The 19,370-nt window shown below is 38.4% G+C and overlaps 1 protein-coding gene across 1 annotated transcript in view; it reads right to left on the reverse strand.

Moving 5' to 3' along the window:
• Nucleotides 1–19,370, reverse strand: part of CNTN1 (contactin 1) — a 252,034-nt gene that overhangs the window by 43,102 nt on the left and 189,562 nt on the right. The window contains exons 14-16 of the mRNA XM_075059056.1: nucleotides 17,100–17,275; nucleotides 7,905–8,025; nucleotides 3,105–3,263 (exon numbers count right to left, since the gene is read on the reverse strand). Of these exons, the coding sequence (XP_074915157.1) occupies nucleotides 3,105–3,263; nucleotides 7,905–8,025; nucleotides 17,100–17,275 (456 nt within the window). The remainder of the gene's footprint in view (nucleotides 1–3,104; nucleotides 3,264–7,904; nucleotides 8,026–17,099; nucleotides 17,276–19,370) is intronic.

Consider the following 19,370-nt stretch of genomic DNA (forward strand, 5'->3'; position numbering starts at 1 on the left):
ACTATGACACTATCTTGGATAAACCTTTATAGAGTTGTAAGTTTTAGCTGGGTGTGAACAAGCAAAAGAAGTACATGCAGTTATGAGGTAACCTTACAAATTACATATTGTAGTTGTAGAATTTCATTTTGCCTACAGACAAATGCAATGAGAAATTTGGAATGCCAAAACAGTAAAATAAAAATTCATGATATAGACAAGGGCTAGACATGTGCAAATGGATGGTTCGATCAATTGATAAAGAGTGGTTTATAAAAAGTGGTCATATTTTGGTGTACCTTATTAGTGAGCATGTTACAACTTGCTATCTAGTTCTGATCCCACAAGGGTAAGTGTTCTTGTAATTCCTGTGAAAAGACTTATTACTGTCATAAGGATGAGCTTCTTTACCATAAACAAAATGCGTAACTCATGACTCTCTGTCTACAATTCACAGACAACAGGGGTTGTTTCTACAGCTGTCTGCAGTTATAGAAAGAGGATTTTCATTTATTGCGTGGGCCAAGAGTTGTTTGTCAGGTTAGAATCTTGGGTTCAAGGGAGATGAGAAATAAGATATTCTGCACTGGAAAGGCAGCTGGTTTGGAATTAAAATAAGAATGCAATGGCTGCAAAAAAACCAGGCATGGCTGTGTAAGCACTGGATGGTGACACAACTGTCCTCTACCTAATGATCATTAAATTTTTCATTCTAAAGTGAGGCCCTGAAAGAGAAAGAAAAACACTTTCCATTTTCCTTCTACCTACCCATCACCCTCCCTCAACCTCAATCAAAGTATTTTTCTGTCCAGTCAATAGAGCCACTGCAAACCTCCTATGGTATGCAAGCCATGATATAAATTTGGCATTCCTTTTCCTGGGCTAGTTTCAATCTCTTCATAATGAATCTTACTGTGCCAGAAATTCCCAGAATAATTATGAATACTCAACACGATGAGAATCTGATCCCTTTAACTGGAAAGAGCAACATAAATGTAAACAGCTTATTACATAACCCATTCATACACATCTCCATACTGTGAAGTGGAACATGCTTCTTTCATAAAACACACTTGATATTATGCAACCTGAGATGAATGATTTGGTTTGGGAATAATGGTAGTAGCAATAACAAGAACAGTATTCCAAAGTGCCATGCCAAAGTATTTTTTTTTTTTTCCACACATTGAAAACTAGCAGCATTATATGATAGTCTAAACACTGATGAGAGATCAATTTGGACTGTTTATCATGCTTCTTTCATATGAAAGTGAACACCAAGCCAAACCGGGAGGAGCCCAGAAATTAAGTAAAAGCTTGCAGTGGTGCCACTGATGGTTACTATGGTAATTTTAACTATTTTTTGAGGGAATCCTGTATTAATCAAAATTACTCAGTGTGGTCCAAATGAAAAAGCAATGATTTTTAAAACACTGGAATAGTTTATTTCAACTTTTCAGAAATGAACACCTTCCTGCTAGCTTCTTAAAAAAGGAAATCAACAATCTAGATTCCTCCTTGTCCCACTCAAGATGTGAATCCCACTCAACATGCTACAGGGTAAGACTCAAAGTCTGACTGCATGTCTCAATGACTATCATTAATTCTGTCAAGCAGAAGAACTTCAGAGATGCAGAGAGTCCATCCCATCATGCCCGCAACACTGCAAATTGGGAATCTTCCTGAGAAGTGAGACAGATGGGTTCAAGTGTCTGCTCTGAACTAGACAAAGATCTGCATCCAACACTTATCTCCTACACATTTCTAGTTCCAGTAACACGCAGCACAAAAGGAAGTAGTATCAGAGCTGCCACCCGCTGTTCATAAATTCTTCCTATTCTTCCTATAACCTTGTTTCTTCCCAATTCCTTTTTTCTTAATTAAAAAGAAAAAAAATATGAATAGGAAATAAAATATAATTTATCCTGAAAAAAGCAGAGACTGGTCTAAAAGTATCCTCCCTCCTGCATATATTGTTACTGAAGCAAACTATCAGTTATTTGAACAGCTCTTATTTCTACATGAATTATTTTTTTAAAGTTCAAAGACAGTTATTCTACAGAAACTATTAAAGAAGACACAAGAGATGGGAAGGGACTGCAGAACCTTCTAGTTTTATTTTCCAAGCTACTTTAACATAAATCATATACTAGTGCTGCCTGTTGGAGGTAATTATATACAATAGAGCTACATATACTACATATTCTAGAACAGAAATATGATTTAAGGCAGTAGGCCTAGTATTTTTAACTTTTTACTCTAAAAACATAACAGACTTTCAGGTCAATATGTCAAAGTATTTCTTAGACATCTAACTCTGTAGTTTCAAAGGACAACTTAAATGAAAGACAATAGCTGAAACTATTATAACTCTTAGTATTTAGAAATGCTGAGTATGTGATGCCCTAATTCCAGAGAAAAGCACTTAAGTTGTAATTTATTACTGTGGCATAATGAATTGTATTGATAGGACAATTCTGTATAGCTCATAGCAATGATATCCTTTATAAACCATTCAAAGATACTAGTAGTCCAAAAATATTTTCATCATTTATGCATTTATGTTAAATCTTGCAAAGAAATATACATCAGTGTGCTGTGTTCAGGTAGGTGCCTCCTTAACTGCAATTATGTGGCACAATGATGACATCCAGTGGTTAGAAGGATAATCTTAGCTATGTTTTCTCTAGGGGTGCCAGTTTTAACACAACTGGAACTTAGTCTGCTCCTAGGAAAAATCAAGACTTTTTTAACCAACTTTCTGCATAACAAATACAGAAATGAAGACGCCCATCTGTCATCCAAATTAACCTGTAAATAAATTTTTATGATTCTAGTAGCTGATGTGGTATGTTTCAAGCAACAAGGAAAGAGGCAAAAAACAGGTAAAAACTCTGGCCTGTTCTTTTCCGTATTTCTTGATATTCAGTTCAGGCCCTCCAAGTGCTGGGAACAAACCTGTTGACAACACACTGACAGGACGGTACCTGCTCCTAAACCCTGTAGCAGACACTAACAGCATCCCTGGTTTCCTTTTATTGAGACTATTTTCTGATTAGCCAAGCTTTCAAGCAATCAAACACTTCAAAATGTATTGACTTTATTACTTCTGGCATTACTCTTACCTGTTTTGGCATCTTTCCACTCTTCAGATAGAAAGGTTTTTGACTGGATAGTGTATTTAGAAATAGGGCTATGATTGTCTGTTCCACGACTCCAGGTAAGTGCTACAGCAGTGTCTCTAATTTCCTCTACTCTTATACCTCCGGGAGGGCCTGGAGGACCTGAGAAAAAAAATTGGTAGTTCAATTTACAAATTAAATATTCTGAAAATGAAAGTTCACTAACTTTTCTCCTTGTATTTATCAGATACAAGGCTTTCGAGTCTCTACTTAAGAACAGATTGAAAATGGATATATACATTTTAATACTCTACAGAGTGATTCAGAGGATAAGTGCTCTTGCATCTAACAACTACCAAATGAAACTTCCATGACTCCTGCGTAAGTAGTAATACTGAGATTTTCTTAAGTGAAAAAATGATACTTTGAAACTGTTGCTGCTCTTTTTTTTAAACAACAGTGAACTGAGTCAGAAAAAACACACAGAATCTTCCTTCCTAAATTACACTTAAACATGACGTTATTGGTGGCCCACCTTTAATCTACACTTCTGCTTGTGCCATATTGGCCTTGACCACAATTTAAATGGAAAATCTTATAACCTATATTGGAGAAAAATCATACCTTGAAAGACATTTCTACAGACCTCTTACGTTTCTCTTGGCCTTCATATTACCCCAATGTGGTAAACCCACCATCAGATTCAAACTTCCTACAGACTAATATAACTTGAGTGAAAGCAGAACTAGGCAATGTTTCTCTACAGTTCAACAAAAGCCTTCCCACAACAAGAATTTCAAAAAACCATGCCAAAATGTGGAATCCGCTACGCTTACTGAACTAAGAGCAGTCTTGCAAACTACAAGAAATTGAACAACCTCTGTGCACCAGAATAACCCCACAAAGACCACCACCAAGGAACAGAAGCACTAGCTGTCAAAGTGAAAAAATTTTTCACGAAACAGCCATTCCACATCTGCCCTTTCGGTCTTGATCATCACAGCACATATAAAATTATTTCTAAAGAGGATTATCTTTTTCTTCAAAAGACAGATACTTGGAAAGATTAATTTCAAAATTCATAGCTCTAGTGAATCTAAAAAGTCATGAACTAAATACAGATGTTGGCTTGATGACACATTAGTATGCCCCCAACACCCAGCTAAATCATTACAGGTAGAAGTTGCTTGTCCTAAACTAGTTCACAGTCTCACCTCCATGCTTTTGAAGTATTAAATGGTTTCTGCTCAGACCAACTATTTAAAGTAGCTATGTTAAAATAACAGCAATTATTCTCAATCCATATTTGGCTTTGAGTTTGTTAGTTGTACTTCAGATCTGAAGAGATAGGCCTCTGTTCCCAAAACTTGCCTGTTTTTTCCAGGTATATCGCTAAACCTAGTAAATGGTATTGTACCTCTCCACCAAACCTCACCCAGTTTATTTCTGAACAATAATAACAGACAAAAACGGCTGAAGCGAATACTTGCATTTTTCTAAATGCATTTTTTAAATTTTAAAAATTTTCTTTTAATTACTACTACTCCCACACCTCTACTTTGTGTGGGTAACTTTTTATTGTTGCTGTGCTGTGCCTTGGTCCCCAGAAGAGAGGCTAAAATGTGCAGATCAACAGGCAGGGGTGACTTTTTTCATAGACTAGAAAACTAAGAAGAGAATGATGCAGGCACATACATATGTGAGTACAGGAATCATCTGTAAAAGACACCACAATGTTCAGTAAGCTGTGCTAAAACCCCTCAAACTTACAGCAATTCTGTAACCCAAAGCTTAGTACCTACTTACAAACTTGGCCTATAGGTATTTTCAGATCATTCTTTTCATATTGACTCTTCTGGTTTTGTTATTATGCTTCTGTTTTCTATGATACACAATTATGTGATATATGTTAACTGTTGTGTAAAAACAGAGACAATGCATTAGACCTATTGAGAAGTATTTTCTGATTCCACATTCAGAGATAATAATATGTCAACATGATTCAGGTAATTATCCAACAATCTGATTGAACAAGTCCCAGAGCATATTAAAAAAAACCAACAAGAAATAACAGGATATATGTCTCTGCAGTATTTACAGAGAAACCACAGAAAACCAAAACAAAAACAACTCAGCAAAAAAAACGGAACGAGATTTCTACATCAGATCTAAACACGCAGTGTGCCAAATGTACCTTCAGCTCTTGAGCTCTTTATTTTCTCCATAAATCTGAGCAAGAGGAATCAAATGAAATTAACTGAATCAAACAAATATACTACTGTATATTGTTGTTCCTTGGTTTCAATTAATTTATCCTTCTAATGAGCAAGCAATTCCGTTCCTGACCCCAAAAGTATTCAAATTTAGACTGGTTCCTTAAAGAATATATATGCCATTGTTTAAAAAGAAATAAGCATGACCACTCTACACAACCTATGGGGCTCTGGTCTATGACTTTGACGATCTAATTCCTGATTGTTTCTTCTCCTAAGATCCAAAAATAGTTCCCATTTAGTATCCTTGGAAAAATGTACATCAGTTGACTACTGGATTGCTCCTAACCAACTTCCATTAAAGTGGCATTGAAAACTAATCTACTAATTAGCTGTCCTCGGACCTCCCTTTCAAGGTAAGGACTAAATACATCACTGCATGTGGAACAGCCTACTAGTCTTCAGAGAGGACGCACAAAGTAGAAGCTGTGGCTAAGAGCTGATTTTTGAGATGAGGGTTGTTTGTCAACTCTCCACCCTGGTAACGTGCATATCCGCTAGCCCAGCTCTAAGGACTGGGGTACATAAGGCCTGAGAGACCCCTTCTCCTGCAGGACCGTTCACTTCAGAAGCCCTCAAGCCGGAGGGTATGGAAAGGTTCCTCAGTCCCAAGATCCTTCTTTCTCTCCTTCCTTCTTTAGGAGATCTCTCTTACAGCTTCTCACCTCACCGTCAAACTTTCTGATGATGGCACCTGTCGGGAAACACCAAGGGCCAGCTGCTCCCTCAGGAGAGCTGAGCCGGGACCCACGAGTAACCCCCGGGCCGGCAGCTCCTTCAGCAACGGGGCGCAGTCCCGCTGGGTCCGAACACGGCGGGCAGAGCCGCGTACCGATACGGCAGTCCTGGGTACCGCAGGCAAGGAATCTGGTGACAAACCACCGCGTATATCCGAGGAGCCCGTCCAGGAGAGAAGCTACCTACAGCGTAGGGCAGGGCTGGAGGTCCGGGGCTGAGCTGAGCGGGGCTCCGGGGCCGATGGGCAGTTGCAGGGTGGGTGTCCCAGGTGAGGCTGGTCGGGCCATTAAGGCCCGCTGGTCTTCGTTGTACTAATGTCAGTAGCGAGTCTCCTGAACACGACGGCCATTCTAATGCTCTAAGGTCACACGGGACAATCCATACGGAGCGTTGAAGTGTTTTGTGGACAGGCAAAATATCTTCGTGTGCGTGCATGAACAGCAGCTATCCTTTACTGCTTCATTGATGAGATGCTCTGGAACCTGGCTCTGCGTTTTCATACTGTGCTGTTGCCTCTTCCCACCAAGGCAGTGAAACTATAATGTCACCTTTGTCATATTTCATCAGATATTTAACCTTGCCCACGTTAAGATGCTGAGTCTTCCACTGCCAACAACGGCAGTGAGAATTACTCAGCACTAGAGCAGAACTGTGTTCATCGTATTAAAACCCAAACGTTGAGCATAAAATGAATGCTAATTTCTTCCACAACATAACCTCAGAGCAATGATTCTAATTATAATTACCGAGTTGGAAGAAGAATCAGAAGCTTGATAAGGCACCTTGTCTCTCTTTATTTTTAAAAGGAATTTCGTGCATAATACTAAGGCACATGAGCAGACCCTTCTCGTTTTCTTTGCAGATGTATTCTGCAGTTTCACCACTTATCATATTTGCTTTGACGTTTCATCCAAAAGTGATGACATTCACTGGTTGTTAATACCCAGCAAAAATTAAACATAGAAATATTCAAGACCACAACATCCTCAGATGACAGAAATTCAGAATCAAGGCACAAGCTATACTTCAGCTGCTATACAGCTCTATAGTATAACTGGAACGTGGGGCAAAACATGACAGCAATGCGGCTCCAAGTACAAATTATGTCTGCTTTGAATTGTCAGCCTTACAGAGCATTAGCACTTCAGAACTTGTTATACCTGGAAGCACAAAAACAGAGTAAAATGCCCAAAGGACATGAACTAACTCACGCTATTGAAACCATGCATTGTAACAGCTCTTGTAGGATACATACCGTATGAGCAAGCAGTGTTTTGAGACCAAAGTAACGCTTAACAGACATGGATCAGTTAACAATGGAGTGATAACCTTAACCACAAATGTCCTGGTTTCTGTCATTTGAAAACTAGGAATCCTTTTAATGTAGGCCTGGTATTGTACACAATGATTTAACTCATAGACTTTATGAGAAAACAGAAGTGGCTTCTTAAAAATGTTATACAATGGATACATTGAAATGATACCTAAAATCTATTTTTAAAAATGAACACAAAATTAAACTGTCTAAAAATTACTTTAACATAAGGAAAATACCCATAATAATAAAAAAAAAATTATTGCTTTCCAGGAAAACACACGCTTAGTTAGACCTCTAAATGTCTAGAGTAGAATCAGTACCCTGAGTAGACTTTAAGGACTTTGCATGTTCATGCACTTCTCATTTAAATTTCTGTCATTTCTTGGTAAGAAATAACATATTCTGAACACCCAGAAACACTCTGCTTGTCTAGGTGAAAACCAGCCACATTTCTGTTTACCTGGAGAACCTTACCTCTTACCACAAGGTCGGCTGAAGCTGAGGAGTTGTCCACAATCGTCTGAGCGGTGCACGTGTACCTCCCTGCGTGCCGCAGCTGAACGTTTTTAATGAGCAGCTCGCCGTTGGATTTAATCTGTCACAAAAATAGCACTTAGTGAAGCTGGTAAACAGCCCTGTGCACCCATGTGATACCTGTCTACACATCCCTCCCACCTGATAGACAGTGGTTGCTGTTTCCAAAAAGCGAGCGCTTACTTTGAGAATGGATCACCCTCAAAGATACATCTGATTTATATGACAGCTGCTGAAAAGTGTCCTGTGTTTCCTGAGGAGCTGCTGCTCTTTACTGGACATGAAAAAAACAGCTGTCTTGGTAAATGTTTTTTTACAAGCCAACACCTCCCTCTTACTTTTTGAAGCCCGTATCTGACCATTAAATTTAGTCGAGAATTTTTTCATAAGCAGCAGTCAGATGATTTTTCTGCACCGTTACTTGCTTTTTTACGCAAGTTTGTGCGATAACATGCCATGGAGTCCCGCTAACAGAGCAGGACGCTCTTTGGCTCTCCCTCTACAAGCCTAAAGCAGTCCCAACGTTTTTATCGCAGCCCTAAATAAAGACGCACCAAAGAGACACTAAAATGCAGCGACTGCGAAGAAGCGATCACGTTCAACACGCGTCAGGGCTCCTTAGAGGAGACCTGCGCGGCGGTGTCGGTGATGGACAGGACGACGGCAGTAACCGCAACCCCCGTGGTGGGCTCCCCTTCTTTCGGCTCCCCGGGACGGGGTGCCCGCAGCGCGGTCTCAGCCTGGGGTGGCGAGCCCCCTGCCCCGCTGGCCGTGCCACCCCCCCACCGCCCCGGCTCAGCTCTCGCTGCTCCCTGGCAAACGGCGTCAGGACCTCCAGGGAAGCAACTGGCTGTTGGGTGAGGCTCAGACCCTCATCATCGTCATCATCATCACAGACCCTAATCCTTCCTCAACACTCTTCACCAATGCTAGACTACTGGGAAAATAGATAGCTACGGTTTCAGATGGATAGAAGGTTTGCTATCTGCTGCTACCTGTGGTTGTACAGAGAGGCAAACTGAATAAAAACCCCCTGAGTAACTAGGTGTGCACCTGTACAAGAAGTAGAAGAGAGACCGCTACCTACACCACAGCTATTCTTAATGAAAAACACATTCTATGTTAAGAAAGATATTTACACGAATGTTTAAAAATGACACACTTAAAATAATTTTGCTTATCTATCCTGCGGTTTATTCCTGAAAAAAAGATTATAAGGTTAAATCACGGGGTTATACATGTGTTAGTCTTAAAGGTATTCCAAAAAAACCCCAAACATTCTCTCTAAAATATATCTGACTGCTTTCACGGAAGTCAGAATGTTACAAAATATTAACAGATGGATTTATACCACACTAGACCAAAAGGGGCAACATTCAGATTTCCTAACTCACTGCAGATTGTTCAGAAATGCAATTTTTTTTAAAAAAACCAAACAAACACTGAGGTAACTCACTGCTATCCTGAAACCTTCACATGCAGGAACAAAAGGAATTCAGACGCAAAATAGCATGTAAAAAAAAATTTGCTGAATACTTAGGTGTAAGAACTAGTGTCATCATCACAGAAGGTTCTACGGAACAGCAAAGACCTTCAATACAATCTCAAATATTATGAGCTGTCATTAGTGTCTCTACATGAAGAAATGAAATAAAGCTATGTCATCCGGTTTATGTTTCCCAATCAAAAAGGGGGGGGGGGGTGTAAAGTTAAATCTTTTCCAAATGTTCTGAAACTGGAATGCCAGTTTAAAGTCTATATTTAGGGGAGATTAAAATAGCCAGATAATACTGTCCTTTTTCTTTCCAAACTCCAGTGAGGATTTTGGATGCCAGCTTCAAATTTCAGCACAAACTAAAATCTGTTAATACCAATTTTTTTGGTCCAACATAAGAATTCACATCTTTAAGAAATTACTGAGGTGAACTGTTGATTGGATAAAATGAGAATCAAGCACACATGAAAGAAACTGCATAATTCTGGCTAGCAATACTTCAGCTGATTGCCTTACAGGGTCAGAGAGAAATGCAGGTTACCCTGTACCTTTTCAATTTTTGAGTGACACAAGTGCTATTAGCAATGATCAAACAGTTTAGTTGGATCAGTGAACAATCCAATATTCTTGATATATTTCAGTCCATTTCTCTTTTAGTTATTACTAAACTATGCCCATATATATATTTCACACTTTTCACTCAAGACTAATATGACAGGGCTTTTAATTCAATTTGCCAAAGCGCATGCAGGATACAGAGATGAGGTGAGTCTGGGACAGCGGCATTTCTGTACAGGTTCCCCCCCAGTTTATTCATGAGAAGTCCAGGGGGAAAATCTGTGGGGATTACTGTATAAGCGAACACTGGCTGCCTGCCTGACTAACCACATTTAAGCCTTTTTTGTCTACAGTGGTCTAAGCAACACTGTCAATGGCTTTCAGGAAGAAAAATCAGTGGGAGTGTCAGTACTTCTATGGGAGCAGAGAGGGCGGCTACCTGCTTCTCTGCCCTCCAAAAAATTACAACAAAGAAGCTGCAGAAGTTCAAACTCCTTGAGTTTTCAGTTCCTGGTTTTTTTTCCGTTTTGTTCGTACCAGTTTTGCTTTTAATAAAAAGGACAAACAGTTCTCTGTTTGAGTGCTGTGTATAAGCCTCTAGTTTATTAACACTAAATGTCATCCTAGAAAGAACCATGCTGCCTGGGAATCTCAGATCATTGCTTGCAGTTTGATCTGCAAATAAACATAAGCAAAGGTTGGGCAAAGCAATAAGGTTTAGAAAAACTGCATGAACTCAGAATTCTCATAATCGTATTATTACTTCAATAACAAATTATTACAAATTCTTACTAGTCTTAGTACTCATTAATTCCTATGTTAGCACTTTAATTGAAACACTTTATTATATTTATTAATCATGTGCCCGTATACTTGCTCTAACATTAATTTCTCATACGGGACCTTGGTCTTAAAATCTAAATGATGAAAAACAGATGGGAAAATGTAACAATTTAAAAATCGACAACCCTTATATATGGTATTCTATCTCGCTGGTTCAGAAGCTCTCCTGGAGCAAGGTTTTATGCAGTTGGTGATGAAGCTTTCCATACCTCAGAAGAAGCCTCAGTTCTTGGTGGTAAAAGAAGAGCTTGCAAAGCAAATAAAGAGCATGGGCATCAGCAAATTTTGTCCACAAATTAGATATGAATGCACTGTATGTTTTCATTCAAAAACCTCAGCTCGGCTAAGTTTAAAAATGCCTTCCTTAACTCAGAGAAAACTGAATCACAGACTGGAAATAGTGATAGCAGTACTCAGGGATGTTCCAAGGGTATCTGTGGTTCACCACTCAGTTATTTACCAAGTTTGAAGCAAAGACTTTCATCATATGAGCCCTATATTTATGCTTTAATAGTGATGTCAAAAATAGCATTGTATGACCTATTTCTGAGATTCACTGTTCTCTTTTGACTATCACCTTTGCCTGTGCACTAAATTACTGAAAGCCATCAGATCGTTCCCCTGTGTGATCAAAAATCATTTACAGGAATCTAGTCTTTTGATTGAAAGCAGTATCTGCTTCTGTTGGGACCTCAGAGACAATAAAGGAACTTACATTAGTATGAAGCTAACAAGCCCTTTGTAATAATAAAATTAACTTGGCAGAAATAGAAGAACCTGGTCAGCAGAGACAGTCTTTTTTTTTAAATTCAGGCTCAAAAACTAGACATCTGAGCTTCAGAGGTGTTTAATACACAGTGGAGGTAAGATGATAAGGGAATCGATAAGAAGCAACGTGGAAGAGATGGGATTCTTGGTGATGAGATCAGCTTTTCCAAAGCTAGCAATAATTTAAAACATCTTTTTCTATTACCTGTTAATTTTAACATAGAGTTAAAATTATTAAGTCTATGTGAGTTGATGTGAACTGTTTTGTTCCTGCCAGTAGAGGATCTGCTGTGTGGTAGATACAAGTAGAACAGATAATCCAAGAGCTGTTGATGAATGTTAATGTAAATGTGATTATAGCTGTTTTCCTGATCTTGAGATCAGAGATGACATGGGGACAACACCACCAGTGCAGCTGTACTGTCTCAATCGTATTCATAGGAGAGCTTATCTCACTTTGTTTTATAAGCCATGGCTGGCATGAAAGTTACGGGTAAACAAAAAACCCAGCAGGATAATGATGACAGAGTCATTCCCGCTGAAGAATCTCTTCCTTCAGTGAACTATATTTATATGTAAAGGAAGTACAGTGCTAATTCTACCCCTGAAATGTGGACTGGGAAATAATTCCAACAAATATATTATTCTTCCTCATTCAGCATACCGCTGAGAATGCCTGAGGACACTGTGCTTTGTACCAGCATCCCTGTGGTAATATGCCCTGTTATTTCATTTCCAACAGCAGAAAAAGCCTAGGTGCTTGTTCACTTACACTCATGGCTCACAACTTCACAGCTGATGATGAAAATTCACAATACACTGCAAACTACATTTCTCTAAGCAGTGCTCACACCTGGCTTTCTCAGCTCCTGCTACCTAACTAGGGATGATACATGTATTTTGGTAGTTTGTGAAGTCTCACAAGCACAGAAGTTACAGTTGACTGATTTTGCTGTGTATTTTTTTAGTTTTAGCACAGAAGTTGGCACATCTTGATCCTCTAAACAGACTACATTTCTTTGTGCTGGAAATAGCACTGCGGATTAATAATAGGTTTCCTCAAAGGCTTCTGTCAGAGCTAACTGCTTGTTGGCTTCACCCTCAGCACTATGTCTTCTGCTTCCCTTCCCCTCCCTGCTCTTAACCACTGACTCCATCCATCTCATTCCATGCTCACTACGTTACTATTAGGCCCTACCCTCTAAATTTTACCCCAAACCTAGCCAAAATACGTGACTTCCAACTCACTCATGTCTAAAGCGTCTCCCTAATACACCGAGGCACTGAAAGCAATGTATTGAGACAGTGCCTTTGGAGAGTCCTGCCGCTCTTATTCAGAAAAAGCAGTAGCTCAGCTGATTTGGTTGGCCATGCTTCATGAACAACCACCTGCCCCCTCAATATATTCAACAAATTGTACTGAATGAGCTCACTATAATGCTGTCTCCTAGGTTTTGTTCCAAACCATACACAGGTTCTTCTTCCCAATCCATGCACGGCCTCTTCTTCCTCATCAGTGGGTAACTGAGCTTTCTTATCTAAACATGTTTCTCTAATTCTTTAATTCTCCTCCTGAAGTTTCTACTGATTTCCTGTCACGTAGCTGTAGCTAGACTCCACACTCTGCAAGGAGGATTAACAGGGGAAGCAGTGAAGAAAAATTAAAATGAAAATCTCTGTATCTTTTCTGTGGCAGTAAACTGTGGAATGTGCAAGGAGAGACTTATACAATAAAACTGTCTACTCAATAATATGTTGAAGCAGGAGCAGGCAGTAAAACACTTTTGTCTACCATGTCCAGTCAAGGAACTGCAAATGATAATAATTTACAAAAACCAAGCAGGTATTAAGCTATACTATATGTATAAAAAGTAAGCTTTTCAATCTTTAAATATACATGACAAAAAGCAGATCCATAAATAACAAATCACTGAGCATTAGAGTTTTCCAGATTCCTTGAAATGCTATATCACTATGGGACACGAAAGGATGTGTTAATGTTTAGTTCCTCAATCAACTAATCAGAGGAACAACCATACATAAAGTCAAAAGCAATCAATTTAATAGTAAGATTTCAAAGACTCCATTTGACTCTTTGAAAGCTAACAAATTAATTTTTTTTTTCATTTTAAATATCACCATCATAGGAAATCAAAACAGCACTGACAAATGTTCTTTTGATAAATGAGTTTTAGTACTAATATAATGCAAGTTACTTTTGCCTTCAGCAAATGATGGAGATACCAAAGCTTCCATTTAAAGAAAGAAGACTTATGCAGGTATTTACATGAATTTCATTAGCATTCCATTATGTGTATGTGACAACAATATTAGTATTATTTTGGGAACTGAAATACTGTGGCTGTATCAAGTTTCAGCATGTTGATCTGCATTGTCACGTAAATTAATAGCGATATTATCAGGAAGACTGATGAGGTTCCTTCATTAACAGGAAATTATAGCACAGAGAGCATGCATCCCATATCCAGTACTTTTAATATTCATGATGGAACATTTTTTTCTTTTATGATTGGGTGGCAGCATGGGACTCCACTGCTTAGAGCCCAGCAGCTAGGGCTGCTGCTGTCAAATGCACAACAGCTCACCCCTTTGCATCCGAGAAAGCCTGAGCAAACCTGCCACCCAGTGACTTGAGCTGAGAACTGCCAGAGATGGAAGCGCAAGGCAGGAGAAAATCCCTTTCTTCACTCACACAGGAAGGAAAAAACCCCTTAATATAAGAATATAATAATATATGAATGAAACAGAAATACTGAAAGTGCATATTCCTCTTAATTGCATTCTATATAAACTTCTGTATTGGATTAGCTGAATTTTTTAAAAATTCTGCAGTTGTTATTACTTAAGTGCTGAATCGCCAAGTAACTACAAATCGCTATTCCAGACTTCAAACACAATCCTGCTGTCCTCTCTGTCCTGCGTGACGAAGACCGAGCTGCCCGTGGAAGAGGAACAGAGATTATCTGCACTTGCTTTGCATTTGAAAGCCCAGAAGTAAGGCTTAGGAATGCAAAACAAGAAGCTGCCCCTCCTAAAATAATTTCTACCAGTATTGATCAAGTGCAAAAGGAACACAACAAACCAAGAAATATCCTTCAGGGAGACTGAGTTACACACTGACAAATTAATTGATGTTTGGATCTAACTTACTTAACTTTAACTAAGTGAATTAAGAGTTCGTCACTCTTCAGCTACTTCTGCATCGTATGGAGTATCCATCTCTGTTATCTATTGAAAGAGGAAACCTTCCAGCACAAGATTCAATACCCACATGAAGCGAACCACCTCTTCCTCTCTCTCTGCAGATCACAGAAGGTCTGTAGAGACCAAGCTAGCCTAGCAAAGCTAGGCTAATTTGTTTTTAAAATCAAGCACTTCAATAAAGTGTTTTAAATATTGTGGAGTTAATCAGGACCACTAGCTATCTGGAAGATGGAACAGGTGGCTGGGAAACTAAATATTAAGTCAGTCTTCACAGAGAATAACACCTTACACACTTGCTGAGGCCCTTATTTGGCTCCATATTTGTTCACTTTAAGTGCTATGCTAGAAAGTGCCCTAAAATTGGGATTACATTTCAGAATTAATTTCCCTTAAAAGAAAAAAAAAAACAATTTCCTTCTGTTTTCATTATTAAGAGGAAAACCCAGAAATGTGTACCAATGATATAAAAACTGTCGTTCAACATATGACCAACAGGTGGAGAAAGTTCAGGTTCCTTTCTCTTGCATTAACACAGTCTTGCATTACAAAGTCCTCTGGTAAAGGCATTTTCACCTTCCTTCCACGCCAAAATCACTGATTCATCAAAACTTTCAGCCGGATTTTCTGTTTCACAGAACACAATTTCTTTGTGTGACTTCTGTCAGGTAGCTAAAAGCAATCAACTAAATAAAATTTGATAAAACCAGAGTGGTTTTATTTCCTCTTTTACAAGGAATACATTTAATGGGGCTTTGCTCTTTAAGCTCTTACTTTGACTGACACTCAGACTGATTCCAGCCTTTATCTAAGGACAAACTAATGTCATTAGGAGGTGATTCAAGCTTTTTCAAGGTATTCCTATGCACTGATTAGTACTGAAGTGTAAATATAAACCTATCACAAGCGTAGCTTAATAGCCACATGCAGGAAATGTTTTGAACAATGCTAGTGTACTGGTGTAGATCTACATATTTTGTAATTCCTGAGGCAACGCAAAATACACTGCAAACTCCTTAGCACCCTGCTACTAAGTCTGGACACAGACTTTCAGGAGGTCTACTCCAGAAAGGGATTTATGTCTTTGGGTTTCAATGTTGTTTGGCTGATCTTAGCATACTTCTACTGCCTTGTTGGACAAGGACTTTTTCTCTCACTGAAAGACAGCAGTGTGACTTCTTAGGAACGTTTACAACTCAGCTAGTGAACAGGCTGCAGCAACTCTGACTCGTCAAAGGACTGGTTTGTTCCAAATCAGACTAGAATAGTTATGCTTGAAACATCTTCTCGCATGGAGATAAACAGACGTTGAAAAAGAAAGAGAAAAAAGAATCTCTTGGTCCATGGAAAATCAAATAATATTGCCAGCCTAGGAGAAAGACTCTGCAGGAGGCACTTTTACATGGTACATCATTTTAAACGTGGAGCTGAAACTGAACATGGCCCCTGGCGATCCCGGACACTACAGGCACCATTAGGAACCTTTTCTCTCCACATCCACAGTTCGTCTTGGGAGCACAAAAAAAAAAGGTATCTAAATTTGAGAATTTTTCTATCATTTAAACCCAGAACAACAGAATAAATATATACATGTGGGCAACCACTCTGAGGTTGTTGTTGAATATTAGGTAAATTAGCATGTAATTAGACATAACCAGAGGGGATTTCTACTTGAGGTATTAATTTTGAATAAGCCTGATAGAAGACTGTAAAAAGATAACCATACATGCAAACACGAAAGATCTACGATTCCTCTTTCTGTGTGCCAAAACGAGTGTCTTTGTATTAACTTGTTTAGCCTTCTCACAAACTCTTCTTGCTCAGTGTTTACAGACTGTTTGACTCCTACCCACCATCTGGCCCAGTCTTGTGCCAAATTCCAGAAACGTTGATGAGAAAAACATGGGTAAGTAAAAGTGAATGCATATGCACACTTTTTTGAGATAATTTCCACCCTGTTTACGATCAGGCTACCTACTTAACAGCTATATTGACTATTAGTCAGAGTGGGATTGAACTGAAGTACCAAAATACTTACATCAATTTAGATATCTGATTTCAGGTATCTACCTGCAAGTTTCTACATGTCTGTAAGGTGTCTAAATTGTAATTTTATTTTATGTTCTTAGCCTATTGCATCTTTCTAGACCTGAACCAACACAACAGAAAAAGTAAAATAGAAAAGACAGCTATTCACAATAAAGAAAACTAGGCTTTCACGTATTAAATAAGGATCTATAGTATCTTACCATAACATTCCTTTCATAATGTTCGTGCTCTTTCTCAAAATCTATTACAAAGCCATTTAGAGACCAAATAAATGTCAGGTCTAATGTGGGATCATGGGATGCAATGCATTGCATGGTAGCATTCTCTCCAACGGTGACATCAACATTCAACGGAGCTAAAGTAATCCTTGTAGCTTCTGTGAAGTTAACGGCAAACATGGAAAATTCCAATAAATAAATGTTTATCCAAATGTAAGCTCAGCTCCATAAGTGTTTGATTATACATTAAACCACTCCCTCAAAGTCTAGTTTACATGTTATTCCAAACTCTAGTTTACATGTTATTCATGCAGCTACATTTCAAAGGACCAAACTAAAGAGAACAAAGGAAACCTTTTACAACTGAAATGCCTACCTTCTATTTAGCTGTCCTTTGAAAATGGCTACATTTCAGTCTCTGAATCACATTACTGACTATTTAAAGCTATTTTTATTCATTGACTATATCTCAGGTAGAAAGAAGACAGATGATGAATCTTCAGTGACTTGTGTTGCATTTGGTTTTTTTATAATATTTCTTACGCTTTACAACCTGTCTCTTTAACGAATGGAAAGTTCTACTCGGTTGTCAGGCTGAGTCAGATTTCCATTAGAGCACTGCAGGGACTGAGATCTTAATTTATCTACTGAGAAAAAAATATAATGGGTGCATAACAAACTACACAAATAACTACATGTGGAAAGGAAGAGAAAATAATACAACAAAGGGAGAAAGCTGTATATCCCCCAGCAATGTCTCTTATTATTACAGAAACAAAAAAAAGGCAGAGATCTCATGATACTTGCTAGAGCTCTTGGTACATGCATCAAACTCATACAGCAAATTAGCAACACTGTTCTGGAAGGGACTCACTGGATTGCTGACACCTGTTCCTTTTTTTTCAATTATTATCATAAAACAAAAAGCCACAGAGTATCTTCCTTTTGCCATGACATATAATATCTTTCCCACCAATATGAGAGTGGGAGTGGGGTACCAAAACCTGGAAGACAATAGCTGTAAGAAAAGAGCTATTGCTACTAGTTAAGACCTAGGTTCGAGCATGTGCCAAGGAGCACACTACACTCCACCATACACAGTACAGCAAAAAATCCTCAATAAACCTAACACTTCTTGTCAATCTGCCTTTGAGAGAAACCTTCCCCCAGATCCTACTCTAGTAATGTAAAACCTGCTTAATACTGAGAGTATGAGGATGGCACAACTACTGTTTTTTGCAGAATGGAGCATCTCATAGTCCATTGGAGCAACCTGTTAACGTCTGATCTCTAAAGTCTTAGCTATGGACACATGCTTAGGATACCTGCTCCATTCTAGCGTTGTGCCTGTATGTTCAGCATTTGGTTCTACCATCAGTGATTTTCTACATGTTTACATAAAGTATTCTAACAGTCTATGAAGTTGCTGAAAAAGTAGTCCAGTGGCAGTGAACAAACAGCGTGTGGGAAAAACCATCAGACTTTGCAGTGCTTGCCAGCTTCAGATTTAACTTTTTAATTTCCTGTAGTCATGTGCAATGTCTGAGAAGTTTTATGGGCCACACAATGTGCTTAGGAATACCATTTTCAAAGCATTTTTCGTCAACCCTCATCATTGTCCACAGTGTGAAAATAATTTTGAAATATGTCATCTGATCCTTCTGTTTCTGCTTTGCTGCAAGGGAGATGTCTTAGTCTTTTGGTTCTCCTTTTTAGATGAATCAGAGCAGAATTCTCCAAAATTTTAAAGTTCTTTACACCTAGTTTATTAGGTTTATAAACACATAGTTTAAGTGTTTCACTGTGCAAATTTTGTATGCAAATGTTGTTCCTGATTTTAGAAGGTATGATATAACTATTAAGGGGCTGGATATTTATTTACGTAACCTTTCAAAATAATTAAATGCCTGAGGGTAATATTAAGACATATAAAACTGCAGAAGCTGATAAAAAGTAACTTCAATTATTAAAGGAATCTGATTAATCAAAATAAAGTCTTACAATTCAATTGGTACAATACTTTTGGTATAAATCAGCCAGAAAAATGCTTTCATATGATCTGATGATACAGATTAATTCTTACATTAGTACAGCAACATTGTCACATTCAGCATGATTTCTGGAACAGACATTAAAAAATGTATTTGATAAATGAGTCTTCTATTATCAGTGATAATTGATAGGCATAGCTGTTCATGAACGTCATCTTTCCTGCCTGTATTCTACAGCTATTTATTTATTTGACATCAGATT

This window comes from Buteo buteo, chromosome 28, assembly GCF_964188355.1.
Source record: "Buteo buteo chromosome 28, bButBut1.hap1.1, whole genome shotgun sequence".
In the NCBI taxonomy this organism is placed as follows: Eukaryota; Metazoa; Chordata; class Aves; order Accipitriformes; family Accipitridae; genus Buteo; species Buteo buteo.